Source organism: Bremia lactucae, linkage group LG2 (assembly GCF_004359215.1).
Source record: "Bremia lactucae strain SF5 linkage group LG2, whole genome shotgun sequence".
NCBI classification, from domain to species: Eukaryota; Oomycota; class Peronosporomycetes; order Peronosporales; family Peronosporaceae; genus Bremia; species Bremia lactucae.
In genome coordinates, this window is record NC_090611.1 from 5,328,567 (window position 1) to 5,346,296 (window position 17,730).

The 17,730-nt window shown below is 47.7% G+C and overlaps 2 protein-coding genes across 2 annotated transcripts; both read left to right on the top strand.

Moving 5' to 3' along the window:
* Nucleotides 1-10,159: 10,159 nt before the first annotated feature.
* On the top strand, nt 10,160-12,511 carry CCR75_006901 (uncharacterized protein; the record flags this gene model as incomplete). Its single annotated transcript, XM_067964966.1, has 1 exon — nt 10,160-12,511. The coding sequence occupies one exon, from the start codon at nt 10,160-10,162 to the stop codon at nt 12,509-12,511; it is 2,352 nt and encodes a 783-aa protein (XP_067821429.1).
* Nucleotides 12,512-13,580: 1,069 nt separating this feature from the next.
* Nucleotides 13,581-15,345, top strand: CCR75_006900 (uncharacterized protein; the record flags this gene model as incomplete). Its single annotated transcript, XM_067964965.1, has 2 exons — nt 13,581-15,126; nt 15,278-15,345. 2 exons carry the CDS (start codon nt 13,581-13,583, stop codon nt 15,343-15,345), a joined length of 1,614 nt encoding a protein of 537 aa, XP_067821428.1.
* Between the last annotated feature and the right edge of the window lie 2,385 nt (nt 15,346-17,730).

Here is a 17,730-nt window from a genome sequence, read left to right on the forward strand (position 1 = left end):
TGTCTACGGTGAACTTACCAGATCACGTATAGACAAATGTGGGCAGTAATTAATTACTGCTCGGGTATGTTGGCCCGTTTCGTGTATTGCACCGCCAAGGCCATGCATACTCGATCGAGCTGCCTCGTAGGATGCGCACATATCCAACGGCGTCTCTAACCATCAGTACGAGGCTTCCGATTCCGGATTACATTGGAACGGTCTAGGGCTTCCGCCAAAGCCTGATGGTCCCGATCCAAAGCCTTATGGTCCCGAGACAGAGTCTGATTCTCACGAACCCCAGACAATCAACTCTTTCCTCCAAAGAAGAGATCTTCAAAACGAGATGTGACCTTCTCGTTTTGAAGGGATTGATGTGTCCTCTCATTCACCAGTTGATCAGTCGCAACTTGCGCACAAATTATTAACTGGTCACGGAAACATTATCGACCGTCACCGCTAACGCTTGGCGACGGGATCGCTCCTGATAAATATCATCCCTTGAATAATAAAGCGTGTGATCCAAATCACGATGTTGATTCGGGATCGTCAAACAAGGCGAACCCGATTTTTCCTCCCCGTCCACATCCATTGACGGATTCGAGTAATGAGAAGCGTTTTCTTGTTAATCGCCTCTCGAACCACCGTGAGGTAAAGGGGGATCAAAAGAGTTATCTCGTTCGTTGACGAGGGTATACATCCTCGCATGATGTATGATGGATGTTTCGGGTCTCGTACGGAAGTACGACGAGACCCATCCTCCTCGACAGAGGGCCAATAAGAGAACGAGCGCTCCCCGCGCTCGTAAAAAGGATAGGAGCTTCTCAATCCCTTGACGCATCTCGTTAGAGATGAGCGTCCCCCAATGAGATTTTTAAGGGAACATGCTTTCTTAGGGGCATGACCTGCACCCTTAAAAGAGCATAGGCACGAGTCCCCTCCACGAGAGGCAAGGTTACCCTGCCTCTCTAGACGAACGGTGCAGCTTTTGGCGTGCGCTGACTACGTCCATTTTTTGAACTGTTTGCGGAAAGCATTTAGTCTGTCAAGCCAGGCCTGACGGCCTATTCTTTGTACATTCTGGACAAATGCCGGCAAAGCTTGGAACAAAGGTTTGACATCCTTTGCCCGCTCACTAGTGTACCACCGATACCGGACCAAGACATCGATGAAGAATTCCGTTTCATCCTCACCATGCTTGTGAAGCCTGCATGAGTCGAATAACGGAATATGACATCGATCGTTGGTCATACCAAACCAGCAATCAATTTTCTTCGCGGAAGCGAGCCGCAACGTATTGCGGTCCCTCTCCTGTTGACTCATGTAATTGTTACCGCTAATATGGCTCTCGGATCGATCCTTAGAATCACTCATTTTCTGTTGATACAAACTAGCACCACCAGCAGCATCCTTCCCTGCACGATCACTTAGTTTCTGGTGACGCATACTAACGTCACCAGAGTGACCATCGCTCACAGAGTAATCATCAGATGACTCCTCCCAAAGAAGTCCGACGAGTCGGACAGCCTCGTCATCACCTCTTGGGCTGTCACGTTAGAGCCCAAAGGCTTAACGTACTTGGCTCCGAGTGATCCGGCGGCCTTCACAGTAGCCACTGAATCGGGCGATGACGGTGACTTCGACCAGTCACCTACAATTGGTGTAGCCGGTGACTTGTCACCGTCACCTGCAATGGCTCAACAGTTGACATATTCCAGTCACCCCGAATGGGAGTAGGACGTGACGATTTCCCCACAGTTGACGCATTAGTGTCTGCTGAAACATTTGCATTACCAACAGCTGCACTGATCCGTGCAGCTACCAGCTTGCGGTCTCACGGGCTACGCACACAGACTTATTCGTCGCCATTTGATTTCTGTTCAAAAATCAATAATGCGATAGAATTGAAATTTTAATTTAAATCAAAAAGGCAATAATCACAGGTAAATACATAATAGCATAATTGTCACCCTACAACAGTCGCTATAGTGACTGTTGTTTGGGGGGGGAACGGGGTGTAAGATACATAAGTTATATTTTTTCTAAGAGTAATAATTAATATCATGTCTTAAGAAAATAAACAAAAAGAAGTACAAACAATTATCTTTTAATAATTATTTGACTTAATCGTTCCAGCATTACCAAATTTGGTAGTATTGAAGCAACAACACAATAGTTTTAATTCATTGGTTTATACAGGTTTGTATCAACCCCGCCAGTCGTCATACGACACGATTGTGCGGTGTGCAAGAAGGCGCCATGCTTAGTTTATTTTAATATAATAAAGTCAGTCGATAGAAGATCTTAACGTAGAAACTAAATATATCAATACAATTTTCCTATTTTCTTTATTTTAAAGACTTAGTCTAGATCTAAAAAGCTAAAGACCCTTGGCTTCATAGAAACCGTTATCTATACTTTTGTGTGCGTAAAGTTTTGAGGCACCTCACCTTCACTGTAACCAGTGTAAGGTTAACTAGTACTGATCAGTACTTGTAAGAAATGCCCCATTACATAAGTACTAGTCAACCTTACACTTATTACAGTGAAGGTGAGGTGCCTCGAAACTTCACGTACACAAAAGTATAGATAATGGTTTCTGTGAAGCTAAGAGTCTCCAGCTTAAAGGTCTAGACTAAGTCTTTAGCCTATATGAAAAAGTAAAACTTTATTAATATATTACGCTCCTACGTAACGACCTTTTATCGACTACTGCGCTTAAAGCTGCCACGCACTACTAGCACACATCTTTACTTACAGTGAGGAAGCGGTTTGACCGTCTTCTCTCACGTGCAGTAAGGTGGTTGGTGGGCGCCTAAGCGACCTCAAACGTGAACTAGAACATTAGTTCAGTGACGTCACGGAAGCGGCAATCCGGCTCCACGTGCGCACTTGTCGACATGGACGTAGTTTTCAGTCTGATTTACTTATAATCGTATTAAAAATAGAACCTATTTAAACCAATTATATATGCCATCACTGTAGGTATGCACTGATATGTATTGCGAGCGTTTGTTCTAAATACCTTGTATCACTGATAACGCTAGCTGTCATCCCCGTTATGTGAACACCCTCAGGTGCATCACATACACAAGGGTGGGTCACGATGTGAAGTACACCCAAGTGGTGGGTCTAATTTCTTCACTTAAGTAATTGACCGTCGCCTTATGTACACAAATTGTATTTGTGCTTAACAGGAATTGTGTAACATAGGGCAACTTTAGCCTGTTACACCATCCCCCTTAAAGAACGAATTTATATTTTGCGAATTCTTCAAAGAGGAATGAGGGACAGCGAGCTACTTTACGCGCCGCTCTAGTTTTCTCAGTCACTCTAGCGACCTGTGTGCACTCGCACGGCGCCAACCATGCCACCTAAGAGGAGCAAAGATGATGGGTAGTCTGCAAAGACGCCCTCACAACCACGCACGAAGCGCACGTGCAGCGATAAAACACCGTCGCGCAGTGCCTTAATTGCAACGCCGTCAGCTACTAAAGCTATTGTCGCGTCGCTATATGACTGATCGATCCATCCCACTTTGACAGTGAGGATGTAGATCTGTCGCTAATTGTTGACTACAATGAGTCGAACGCTGCCAACACCTCATAATAGTGTTAAGTACAGCGAGGTAATGGGAAGGGTGATGGTGCTTTATTGCCCATCCAAACTTCAATCAGTGCTTTTAACATGGAGACACTAAACGTTGCGAAGGCCAACTTGCCTTACGTAAACAAAGCAACTGTCTCGCAATCTGCGCTAGCTAGCGCAGCGAGCATTCATGATAGCGCTACCCATAAAGGCGCAGCTGCTTCTCAGTTGGGTAGAACCACAACAACTATCGTTCAGACCATCATTCACAATGGCTCTGACGCAGAGCCTGAGTGTAAAGCTCCACCGACGGCACGTGAGCGTGTCCAGTCGATGTCACGAGCCAGTCGCATTGAACGTGGCTATGCGACCGGTGACATACCACCAATGCCACCTCCACCCTAATAACCTTATTCGGATAACGAGAGGGCCGCTTCTAGAGCGCACTACTCTAGATGCACATAAATATTATGGCATCTATAGTTCGTGGAAGGCTCAGGGGAAATCACTTGGTCGTGTTTCCCCGATCCCGCTCGTGTTGCAATCAAATGAATCAATTGAACAATACAAAGCGGAATTCCTGGGCCGCTTTCAGCCACATTCCAATGTTGCGAAAACGGTTGCAGCGACTAAATTTCGCTCGTTTGCGTGACAGGAACCATGGGCGGTATTGAACCCCCCTTTTTTTTCTTCTCATAACGCTGCTCATGCTAGTCCATACGGAACTAGCGGAGCGACAACTGGTTCTCCTTCTCATAGGCAGACACCAGGCCCGATACGTCGTCTCGCAGCGCGTCGACCGGTTTCCAAGATTCAAAGCTCTTTGAGTATCTTCTCCCCTGGACGCAAATTTGATGCTTCTTTTGCACAGAGGTGGCCAACCAAACCTTTCAACAAGGAAGCGTTAGTTCCCAGCAGCATTTATCAGTGCAGGTGGCGCCCTATAGGAGCCGCGATTTCGCCCACCTACTCGCTGCAGCCTATACCGCATCAGTCCAGTCACAGGCGCATAGCACTGCTGATCGACGGATCGGGGGTCTCGAAAGTCAAGTCTCGCGACGGACTTCGGATCTTCACGATGTCCGCGCGAAAATTCATTGCGGTGACGAACGCCAGAAACTTCGGCTGGAACTTTTAAAAAGTAAATGCTAAAGGATCCGCGTTACGCGCGCGACTTTCCTCGCTCTCCAAGTGCGTATCGTGGTCGGAGGAGTCATTCAGTTGGAAATTTGTCACCTTCCTTGTCTCCCTCACCAGATCGACGCTCGACTGACAGTCGGCGTTACCATTGGTCTCCTTAGACAGATAGAGGTATGTGATATCTTCTGGTTCAAAATACCGCTTTAGACGACACACGTAAAATACAGAATGCGTCTTCATATAATCGGATCGGGATCCAAGATTTACGTCTTAGTTTTTGCGACATGTGTTCGCGCTGCTTGGTAGAAAGATCTACATGTCGACCGCAGATCATCCCCAGACCGATGGCCAAACAGAACGTGCCAATCGGGTCGTGGCGGATGTCTTACGCACTATAGCAACTCCCAAAGAGTGGAGCAATTGCCCTTTGTGGAGTTCGCTATAAATTACAGTGTCCACGCCAGTACGGGGGATACACCGTTTTATATTAACGGACTGCGCCATCCTCGGACCCCAGTCTCGTTTGTGCGCAGCCCGAGTCTTAGTGGGGGAGGGCCCCTCACTATGCTCGGTGCGAAAGAGGGACATAGTTTCGTCAATATGACGATGACCCATGAGGGTATCATCTCAACGACAGAAACTTGACCTAGTGACCCTGCCAGTTTAGCAGTGGTCAATAAAACTACGCCTTATGACTGACCTCTTGGCGGTATCATAAGAGAGTTTGATGCTAAAAGCGTGAGCAAGGCCCAACGCTTTGTGAATGAGCGATTAGCCATCAAACGTAAAGTCCGTGACGCAATGGCAAGCGCACAGGACAAGCAAAAAGAATATGCGGACCGAAATTGTCGCAAAAATAATGAGCGCTTTAGAGTGGGTGAAAAATTACTGTTAAGGACGGCTACCCTACCTAAGAATGCAATTTCTATACTACCTGGCGGTACTACGAAGTTGTTGCCGCGTTCATTGGGCCCTTTACGGTGGTAGAAGAGTTTGGAGACCTAAATTTAGCTCACCCTTCCCCCGAGGCATGAACCACGCCGCCATCCACCTGTGGCTTTACGCACACAAAAGGTGGGGTGCTGTGAGGCGATTTGCTCTCACGAACATGTCCCGCTTTGGCTCGCTTGTCGAAGAACTCATCGATATAATCGACTTGTTCTTTCGGCAACGGCCATTGCTTGGTCACACAATACTTGGTGCCAGGTTCGAGGTCTATCTACCCTATCTGCTGGTAGGTGGCTCGGCACTTCTTCGGGGAACATCGCAATATTTTCACAGAACCTCAAAAAACCGACTGTCTCTCAAGGCATCCCAGCCTTGAGCAGCGAACCGTTTCTTTTTGTCCGTTTCAAGGACGCTCTCGTCCATTGTGTACGACGAGCGACAGTTCACAAAGCTCTTTTCTTGAACTGGTGTGACTATTTCGTGGATCTTTCCTACCTTTAGCTCGGACAGGAACGGATCCTAAGACATCTTCGGATGTTTCACTATATCCTCGGTAGATTTAAAGACTTGTCAGAGCACCTCAATAGGATCTGATCCAAGGTTCGCTCGTTTAGACGTGCCTTTGATTGGAATAGCAATGAATTACACTGCACATTGATTAGCTTTTAATAGTGTTGAACATATTATGAGAAATGTTAATCATGGATGCTTAATTAGATATATGCATGCAAATGGTTGTTCTTTATAGCAGTGTATATACATAACTACGACCTTTGACTCTCCTGGCTAACGCACCCCTTCCAACCACACCAGGCTCTAGGCACTGTGCCGGTTCATGCGACACTTGACTTTCTGTCAGCTCACCGTCTACTGCCACAGGCTTTTGGCTCTGTGCAGGACTACGGGACAAATGACTTTTGGACAAATGACTACTCGTCATTGCCCTTTTCACTATCTCAGTCTCCACGAGCTGGGTAGGAATTGGTGACGTTTGTCATCTCGTCAACGCAACCACGCAACTGTGTGTGTACGCCAGTCTATCCATGGTTGGTGTTTTGCCAACTATGGCATGCCTTGGATGAGGTCATACGGACTCTCCATACCTAGCACTGTGAACTTCTCTTTACAAGAGACGTCACTAAAGCTGAAGGCGAGTTCTGACTGAACTCTCTCAGACTTAACCAGCGCGCCGTTCGCTAACGAACGGTCGCCTCTCCTCGCTTGCATCCTGGCAAAGCTACTCATACATCGCCGGTCTCTTTCTTAGACCCTCGAATTTTACGAAATTTTGTGATGCACCGGAATCCACTAGGAGGGTCATCGCCTGGTCATTGCCTCTTACTTGAGCGCTACACGCCAGCAGGGTTGGGGTCCGAATTTCGAGACCTCAGGGACTATGCTTCCCATTTGTACTACATCTCTAAGCTTAGGGGTAGCTTCAGAGTCCGCGCCAGTAGGGCGTCTCGCCCCTACTGCGCTCCTGCATTTCCCGACCCCTCAGTGGTCGATGCAGAACTCATGCGTCTCACACGCTGGTTCTTGCCATCGCCCTTTGGGAAGGGAGTCCTCTTGCTGGGTATCTTTGCCCCAGCAGGGACCCCTGGCATAGCAGCGAGCCATCATTTGGCCGAGCTCGCCGCATTTATAGCAGACAACGTCTGCATTGCCCAACTCCATGGGAGTGGCAATTGACCTCTCAGCCGACGGCTTATACCAAGCTGCCGCCGAAGCACTGTTGTACGATTGCTCCTCAACTAAAGCAATTTGAATTGCCTCTTCTATCATCGACGGCACCTTTCTGAAAATGTTCTGTCGCGATGGGCCATGCCGTAGTCCGTTCATAAACGTGGGCACCTTAATGTGCTCCGGAATCAAACCTACGGGACTGGACGCCGACAGCGAGTGCATCTCTTGCACATACTCTTGCAGAGATCGCTTCGCCTTTCGCGCTCCAAAGAAGCGCGCCTGAAGCAACACTTCGTTCGGCGGCTGGTACATGGCGCGAATCTTTTCCTTAAAGATTGCCCATGTAGGTAAAGCCTTTCCGTCTGCCATAAGCGACGAGTAAGCCCACTCTGAGGCCTTACCGCGCAGATGCGACATGGTGAACAACACCATCCGGCTGTCGTCTCGATGAGCTGCGTGACACCGCATTGCTCCACGGCTAACAGCCAGTGGACAATCGTCTGCGCTACAGTTCCATCGAATTTGGGCGGGTCCATCCGAATGGGCCTCGGCTCATGCGGCCGGGCAGAGAGCATCTCAACAGTCCTGTTGAGAGCCTCGCTCCGAGCCTGCTCATGCCTCTGGTTGACGGACTCCGCCGCAGCATGGCTCTGTGCCTCGGACGCGGCTCTCCACTGTCCGAGCACGAATGCCTCAAACTGCTTCAACTGAGCAACATTTATCTTAAAAGGACTACTCAAGATCCTGGAAAGGGCTTGTTCACCAAGTCCTTGCGCCATGTGCTTAGCCAACTCCCGATAATGATCGGTGACATTGGGGAAATTAGCCCAATCATCCTCACGCACACGCTCGGAGATGCGGTTCGCGGGAAGAATCTCAAGTGCTACCAACTGTAGGCGGGCGCGTCTTAATGCGGCCACACTCTACTTAAGCAGACACCCTAGCACAGCAAGGAAGCGGTTTGACCGTCTTCTCTCACGTGCAGTGAGGAAGTTGGTGGGCGCCTAAGTGACCTCACCGAACGAAATGAGTACATTAGTACAAGTGACGTCACAGGAGCGGTAATCCGACTCCACGTGCGCACTTACGGACTAGGAAGTTGTTTTTAGACTTATTCATATTTAATTGTTTTAAAAATTAAATTCCTATTTTACCAATCAAAAATGCCATCTTTGTAGAAAGATAGACACTAAATATATTCCGAGCGTATCATTCTGGATACTTCGCGTAACGGATGACGCTAAGCGTCATATTCTCCACTTACACACATACAAATGTTTGTAAGTTGAGAAAACCGATAATGTGTCAATAAATACATTATATCATCGGTCAACATGCTGAAATAAAAAAAATGAAATACAGGCTGTGTAGGCGGGCACGTCGTAATGCGGCCACGCTCCACTTAGGCACACACCCTAGCACAGCGAGGAAGCGGCCAAACCTGCTTCTCTTGCGTGCAGTGAGGTAGTTGTGGTGGGCGCGTTAGCGACCTCACCCAACACACTAAGAACTCTGGTTAAGTGTCGTCACGGGTCCGTCTCCTCGTGCGCACTTACCAAGTAGGAAGTAGTTTTCAGACTGATTTAAATTTAATAGAATTAAATACAAATACCTATTTTTACCAATTAAAATGTTATCTCTATAGATATCATTTAATATGTATTGCGAGCGTATCTTTATAGATACCTCGCGTAACGGATGACGCTAGCCGTCATCACGGATGACGCTGGGCGTCATCTCTCCTGATGTGAATGCACCCATGTGCATCACATCCACAAGGGTTGGTCACACACCCGAGTGCTGGGTCTAATTACTATTATTTAGTAATTGACCCTCCCCTTAAGTACACCAAGTGCACTTAACGGGGACTGTGTAACATTAGGGCAACTTTAGCCCGTTACAGGCTGCTACAAATAAAGACTGTAATAAATTCTTTACAAAGGCTGCCAAGACACTCAATACTGCAACGGGTCTTATCGTTCGTCCTTCAAAATATACCTTGTGTATTTAACAGTCTAAAAACCCGTCTGTAACAGGCTAAAGTTGCCATATGTTACTTAATCCCCGTTAAGAACACTTTGTGTACTTCAGGGGATGGTCAATTAGTCAAGTGAAGCAATTCGACCCACCATTTGGGTGTGGTTCACATTGTGACACACCCTTGTGTACATAGGTGCACCCACATTCATGAGGTGGCTATTTGCATCATGTTTGCGGCCAATGTATCTGGCATAAACAGAAAAATTGGATTCTGGTAAAATTAGTCCAAAGCGTACTTTAAAGAAGTTCATCAACCCTATCATTTTAATGATTTAGTTAAAGGAAAAAATTGTAGATGCAAATTTTACGAGACGAAAAGTCATCATCATTCGGAAGTGATTTACGGAAACGTACAGGAGGAACTGACGATGGATAGCCGCCACCAAACGAAATACAAGCGAAAGAAGCTGTAAGAGATATGCATCTACCATCGTGGTGTTGTGGAGAGATTTTGCGCTCTCCCATGGCCTTTATAAGCTTTTTACTTCTGTCCATATGCTCTGCGTATGATCGTATGATAGCTAATAAACGGGAGTCGGGTGACGCGGACACGACAAACGACCTCAATATCCAGGGATAGGTGATGATTCGTCCTCCCAGGCGGCAGCCGACTCTCTCGCATCATCAATTTCAGACGTTTGTGCTCAGAAGACACCGTGATCGTCGCTTTTGAAGAATCGGGGAGTCTTTCAATGCTCACTTGCCGATTTTCCTTCTGCTTGCAATATCGACCACTATTACTTCGATAACGTCAAAGGAAGGCAGCGACATTGGCTTAATGTCTTCGATGAGTACGAACTCGCTCAACAAGCCCATACGGGTTACCATCGAACACACAAATGGCAAGACGCTCATGGCCCAGGGACCGCTGGCAATGCATGAGCACGTCTCGTTTCGCATGGAACGGGCGCTAGGGAGAGCACTTCCGCAGATGGAAGTTCGCTTTAAGGATATCTCCATCTCGGCCGACATCACTGTCAAGGACGAAGATGACATCAAGGTTGAGCTACCGACACTTCCGAATGTAATCATGAAGGGCATTCGAGGCCTTGGTGCTAAGAAACACACGGTTAAAAAACAAATTCTCAAGAACGTGAGCGGCATTTTCAAGCCCGGCACCATCACTCTCGTGCTTGGCCAACCTGGATCCGGCAAGTCTTCTCTTATGAAACTGCTCAGTGGTAGATTTCCCACCCAGGAAAACGTAACCATTGAGGGTGAAGTTACGTACAATGGCGCGCCAGCCAATCAGCTAATTCGTCGTCTGCCCCAATTTGTATCGTATGTCACGCAAAAAGATAAGCATTATCCATCCTTGACAGTCAAAGAGACCCTAGAATTTGCGCATGCCTGTTGTGGTGGAGGCCTTCCTGAGCGCGAAGCCCAGCATTTCAGCAATGGAACTTCCGAGGAGAATCAGGCTGCCCTTGACGCCGCCAGAGCCATGTACAAGCACTACCCTGACATCGTAATTCAGCAGCTCGGACTCGACAATTGCCAGAACACTGTCGTCGGCGACGCCATGACTCGTGGTGTGTCTGGAGGTGAGCGGAAGCGTGTAACCACAGGCGAAATGGCGTTTGGTAACAAGTATATTATGATGATGGACGAGATTAGCACGGGTCTCGACAGCGCCGCAACGTTTGATATCATTACAACGCAGCGCAGTATCGCGAAAAAGTTTCGCAAGACAATTGTCATTTCGTTATTGCAGCCATCACCTGAAGTGTTTCAGCTGTTTGATGATATTGTGATCATGAACGAAGGTCACATAATGTACCACGGTCCTCAAGCTGACGCACTAGCGTATTTTGAAAGCCTTGGCTTCAAGTGTCCACCACGTCGTGATGTAGCTGATTTCTTGCTGGACTTGGGCACTGACAAGCAGTCGCAGTACGAAGTCAGTACGATGCCATCAAACAGCATCCCGCGCTCTGCTAGTCAATACGCTGATGTGTTTACCCGCTCTCAAACTTACGGCCAAATGATGGATGAGCTCCATTCTCCGGTCGATGAAAAGCTTATTGAAGACAGAGTCAAGCACATCGACTCGATTCCTGAGTTCCACCTCAATTTCTGGCAAAGCACCTTGGGCGTCGTGCGTCGTCAGATTACATTAACGAAGCGTGACACAGGATTTCTCGTCGGTCGCTCTATCATGGTGATACTGATGGGCTTGCTCTACTCGAGCGTGTTTTACCAATTCGATGAGACGAATGCACAGCTAGTGATGGGTCTCATTTTTAATGCTGTCATGTTCGTTTCGCTGGGGCAACAGGCGCAGATTCCAATGTTTATGGCAGCTCGTGCTGTGTTTTACAAGCAACGCCGATCCAACTTTTTCCGTACGTCGTCGTTCGTGCTTTCGAACTCGGTTAGTCAAATTCCGTTGGGCTTAGCTGAATGTTTAGTCTTTGGAACGATGCTGTACTGGATGTGCGGCTATGTCTCGACGGTAGAGGCTTTTCTCTTATTTGAGGTGATGCTGTTTGTGACCAACCTAGCAATGTCTGCGTGGTTTTTCTTCTTGTCTTGTGTTTCCCCTGATTTGAATGTGGCAAATCCAATCTCCTTGGTCTCCATTCTCTTCTTCATTCTCTATGCTGGTTTTGTCATTACGGAGGAGCAAATACCAAGCTTCCTGATTTGGTTGTACTGGATAAACCCCTTTGCGTGGAGTATTCGCGCCCTTGCTGTAAATCAGTACACAGACAGCAGTTTCGATACGTGTGTGTACAATGGTGTCGACTACTGCGCAGACTATGGAATGAATATGGGTGATTACTCCCTTTCGACGTTTAATGTGCCGACGGAGAAGTTCTGGCTTTGGTATGGTATCGTGTTCATGGGAGCGGCATATTTTTGTTTCATGTTTCTGTCATTTATTGTGCTGGAGTATCATCGCTATGAGAGTCCGGAAAATGTGACACTGGATAGCGACGATAGAGGCAATACGTCGGACTCGTACGGGCTCGTCCAAACACCCCGTAGTACGCCTATTATCGGGGACGCTGTTGTTTCGGTCACTCCTGATAGCCAGAAGAATTTTATTCCGGTCACCCTCGCGTTTAAGGACCTCTGGTACACGGTGCCGAACCCGTCCAATCCAAATGAAACTACGATCTCTTAAACGCATCAGTGGATATGCATTACCTGGTACCATCACAGCCCTCATGGGATCTTCGGGTGCTGGTAAAACGACGCTGATGGACGTCATCGCTGGGCGCAAGACTGGAGGAAAGATCGGTGGCCAGATTTTACTTAATGGATACCCCGCGACCGACCTCGCTATCCGTCGATCCACTGGTTATTGCGAGCAGATGGACATTCACTCGGATTCTGCTACTTTTCGTGAGGCACTCACATTCAGTGCATTCCTTCGTCAAGGTGCCGACGTGTCCGATAATAACAAGTACGATTCGGTCAACGAATGTCTCGATCTGCTAGATTTGCACCCAATCGCAAACCAGATCATCCGTGGCAGCTCTGTTGAGCAGATGAAGCGATTAACCATCGGCGTGGAGTTGGCTGCTCAACCGAGTGTACTGTTTCTTGATGAGCCGACAAGTGGCCTGGATGCGCGTTCTGCTAAACTTATTATGGATGGTGTTCGCAAGGTTGCAAACACAGGGCGTACAGTTGTATGCACGATTCACCAGCCATCTACTGAAGTGTTTAATATTTTCGACAATTTGCTACTATTAAAGCGTGGTGGTGAGACGGTTTTTAATGGTGAGCTTGGAAAGAAAGCGAGTGCAATGATTGCGTACTTTGAGTCAATCGACGGCACGGCGAAGCTGGAAGACGATTACAACCCTGCGACGTGGATGTTGGAGGTAATCGGTGCCGGTGTGGGCAACAGCAACGGNGGCACCATCACTCTCGTGCTTGGCCAACCTGGATCCGGCAAGTCTTCTCTTATGAAACTGCTCAGTGGTAGATTTCCCACCCAGGAAAACGTAACCATTGAGGGTGAAGTTACGTACAATGGCGCGCCAGCCAATCAGCTAATTCGTCGTCTGCCCCAATTTGTATCGTATGTCACGCAAAAAGATAAGCATTATCCATCCTTGACAGTCAAAGAGACCCTAGAATTTGCGCATGCCTGTTGTGGTGGAGGCCTTCCTGAGCGCGAAGCCCAGCATTTCAGCAATGGAACTTCCGAGGAGAATCAGGCTGCCCTTGACGCCGCCAGAGCCATGTACAAGCACTACCCTGACATCGTAATTCAGCAGCTCGGACTCGACAATTGCCAGAACACTGTCGTCGGCGACGCCATGACTCGTGGTGTGTCTGGAGGTGAGCGGAAGCGTGTAACCACAGGCGAAATGGCGTTTGGTAACAAGTATATTATGATGATGGACGAGATTAGCACGGGTCTCGACAGCGCCGCAACGTTTGATATCATTACAACGCAGCGCAGTATCGCGAAAAAGTTTCGCAAGACAATTGTCATTTCGTTATTGCAGCCATCACCTGAAGTGTTTCAGCTGTTTGATGATATTGTGATCATGAACGAAGGTCACATAATGTACCACGGTCCTCAAGCTGACGCACTAGCGTATTTTGAAAGCCTTGGCTTCAAGTGTCCACCACGTCGTGATGTAGCTGATTTCTTGCTGGACTTGGGCACTGACAAGCAGTCGCAGTACGAAGTCAGTACGATGCCATCAAACAGCATCCCGCGCTCTGCTAGTCAATACGCTGATGTGTTTACCCGCTCTCAAACTTACGGCCAAATGATGGATGAGCTCCATTCTCCGGTCGATGAAAAGCTTATTGAAGACAGAGTCAAGCACATCGACTCGATTCCTGAGTTCCACCTCAATTTCTGGCAAAGCACCTTGGGCGTCGTGCGTCGTCAGATTACATTAACGAAGCGTGACACAGGATTTCTCGTCGGTCGCTCTATCATGGTGATACTGATGGGCTTGCTCTACTCGAGCGTGTTTTACCAATTCGATGAGACGAATGCACAGCTAGTGATGGGTCTCATTTTTAATGCTGTCATGTTCGTTTCGCTGGGGCAACAGGCGCAGATTCCAATGTTTATGGCAGCTCGTGCTGTGTTTTACAAGCAACGCCGATCCAACTTTTTCCGTACGTCGTCGTTCGTGCTTTCGAACTCGGTTAGTCAAATTCCGTTGGGCTTAGCTGAATGTTTAGTCTTTGGAACGATGCTGTACTGGATGTGCGGCTATGTCTCGACGGTAGAGGCTTTTCTCTTATTTGAGGTGATGCTGTTTGTGACCAACCTAGCAATGTCTGCGTGGTTTTTCTTCTTGTCTTGTGTTTCCCCTGATTTGAATGTGGCAAATCCAATCTCCTTGGTCTCCATTCTCTTCTTCATTCTCTATGCTGGTTTTGTCATTACGGAGGAGCAAATACCAAGCTTCCTGATTTGGTTGTACTGGATAAACCCCTTTGCGTGGAGTATTCGCGCCCTTGCTGTAAATCAGTACACAGACAGCAGTTTCGATACGTGTGTGTACAATGGTGTCGACTACTGCGCAGACTATGGAATGAATATGGGTGATTACTCCCTTTCGACGTTTAATGTGCCGACGGAGAAGTTCTGGCTTTGGTATGGTATCGTGTTCATGGGAGCGGCATATTTTTGTTTCATGTTTCTGTCATTTATTGTGCTGGAGTATCATCGCTATGAGAGTCCGGAAAATGTGACACTGGATAGCGACGATAGAGGCAATACGTCGGACTCGTACGGGCTCGTCCAAACACCCCGTAGTACGCCTATTATCGGGGACGCTGTTGTTTCGGTCACTCCTGATAGCCAGAAGAATTTTATTCCGGTCACCCTCGCGTTTAAGGACCTCTGGTACACGGTGCCGAACCCGTCCAATCCAAATGAAACTATCGATCTGCTTAAAGGCATCAGTGGATATGCATTACCTGGTACCATCACAGCCCTCATGGGATCTTCGGGTGCTGGTAAAACGACGCTGATGGACGTCATCGCTGGGCGCAAGACTGGAGGAAAGATCGGTGGCCAGATTTTACTTAATGGATACCCCGCGACCGACCTCGCTATCCGTCGATCCACTGGTTATTGCGAGCAGATGGACATTCACTCGGATTCTGCTACTTTTCGTGAGGCACTCACATTCAGTGCATTCCTTCGTCAAGGTGCCGACGTGTCCGATAATAACAAGTACGATTCGGTCAACGAATGTCTCGATCTGCTAGATTTGCACCCAATCGCAAACCAGATCATCCGTGGCAGCTCTGTTGAGCAGATGAAGCGATTAACCATCGGCGTGGAGTTGGCTGCTCAACCGAGTGTACTGTTTCTTGATGAGCCGACAAGTGGCCTGGATGCGCGTTCTGCTAAACTTATTATGGATGGTGTTCGCAAGGTTGCAAACACAGGGCGTACAGTTGTATGCACGATTCACCAGCCATCTACTGAAGTGTTTAATATTTTCGACAATTTGCTACTATTAAAGCGTGGTGGTGAGACGGTTTTTAATGGTGAGCTTGGAAAGAAAGCGAGTGCAATGATTGCGTACTTTGAGTCAATCGACGGCACGGCGAAGCTGGAAGACGATTACAACCCTGCGACGTGGATGTTGGAGGTAATCGGTGCCGGTGTGGGCAACAGCAACGGCGACAAAACAGACTTTGTGAAAGTTTTCCAGTCGAGCAGGAACTATGAAGTTGTGTTGTCAAATCTGAATCGGGAGGGTGTGACTAGTCCATCGAAAGAGTTTGCTGAATTGATTTATGGCGACAAGCGTGCTGCAACAGAGATGACCCAGGCTAAATTCCTGCTTCAGCGCTTCTTCCGCATGTATTGGCGCACAGCTTCGTACAACCTGACCCGATTTATTCTCTACCTCATTCTTGGACTTGTGTTCGGTATTACGTACATCAATGCAGAGTATACGTCGTTTGCCGGTATTAACTCGGGCATGGGCATGCTTTTTTGTTCGACGGCCTTCATTGGGTTCACCTCTTTCAGCAGTGTCATGCCAACTGCTTCGGAAGATCGTCTTGCATTTTATCGCGAGCGTGCATCGCAAACATATAACACACTCTGGTATTTTGTTGCCGCGACGGTGGTGGAGATTCCATACGTGTTTTTTGCCACAATGCTTTTTGTCGGCCCCTACTTCCCAATGGTAGGGTTTACGGGAGCTGCCACGTTTTTCGCCTATTGGTTTCATCTGTCGCTGTTCAACCTGTGGCAGGCATATTTCGGTCAGATGTTGTCTTACCTCATGCCTACCGTGGAGGTTGCCACGATCTTTGGCGTGCTGCTTCAATTGATTTTCTTCCTATTTGGCGGGTTCAACCCTCCTGGTAGCTCCATCCCTTCGGGCTACAAATGGCTGTATCACATTACTCCTCACAACTATGCGTTGGCTCTTTCTGCAGCCCTTGTCTTTGGAGACTGCCCGAATGACGGAGATGGCTCGGATACTGGATGTCAGATCGTGAGTGGAACACCTCCTCAACTTTCCGCTAATCAGACGGTGAAAGATTACATATCCGACAATTTCCTGATAAACCACAGCGAGATCTACAAGAATTTTGGCATCATGTGTGCCTTCATTGTTGGTTTCCGTATTCTTGCAGTGCTATCGCTCCGGTTTGTCAACCATCAGAAGAAGTAGACCAAATTGATTGACAGCTTCAGAACGCATGTATAATCTCGTTTTTACAATAGGAATGCATCAATAAATAAATTTATCGTAGCACGACAAGTTTTTAAAGTATTTATATTATTGCATCGTTTGTAAACATGTCTCCAGAAAGCAGCAATTTTGCGGACCATAACGCTTACCCCGTTTCAATTAGTCCATTCCTGATTATGGAGAAGGATCAACATTTCAGCTCTCGCTGAGACTCAATTTATCAAGGTGAGCACTTGATGACATGGAGTGGTCGTCGATTCGATACTTGACAAAGTGTAAAAGAAGCTGCTGTGACAACCCTCGACATTAGGGTTTGCATAAATTTTATTTCCAAAAAAAGGAAAACAATGAGGTGCACCGGCAAGTCTTTAAATCTGCCGAGGAGATAGTAAATCCCCCGGAGATGTCGTGAGATCTGTTCCTTGCCGAATTGAAGGGAGGAAAGATCCACGAAATAGTCACACCAGTTCCAGAAAAGAACTTTGTGGACTGTTGCTCGTCGTACACAATGGACGAGAGCGTCCTGTAAAACGGACACAAAGAAACGGTTCGCTGCTCAAGGCTGGGATGCCTTGAGAGACAGTCGGTTCTTTGAGGTTCTGTGGAAACATCGCGATGTGTTCCCCGAAGAAGTGCCGAGCCGCCTACCAGCAGATAGGGTAGATAGACCTCTAACCTGGCACCACGTATTGTG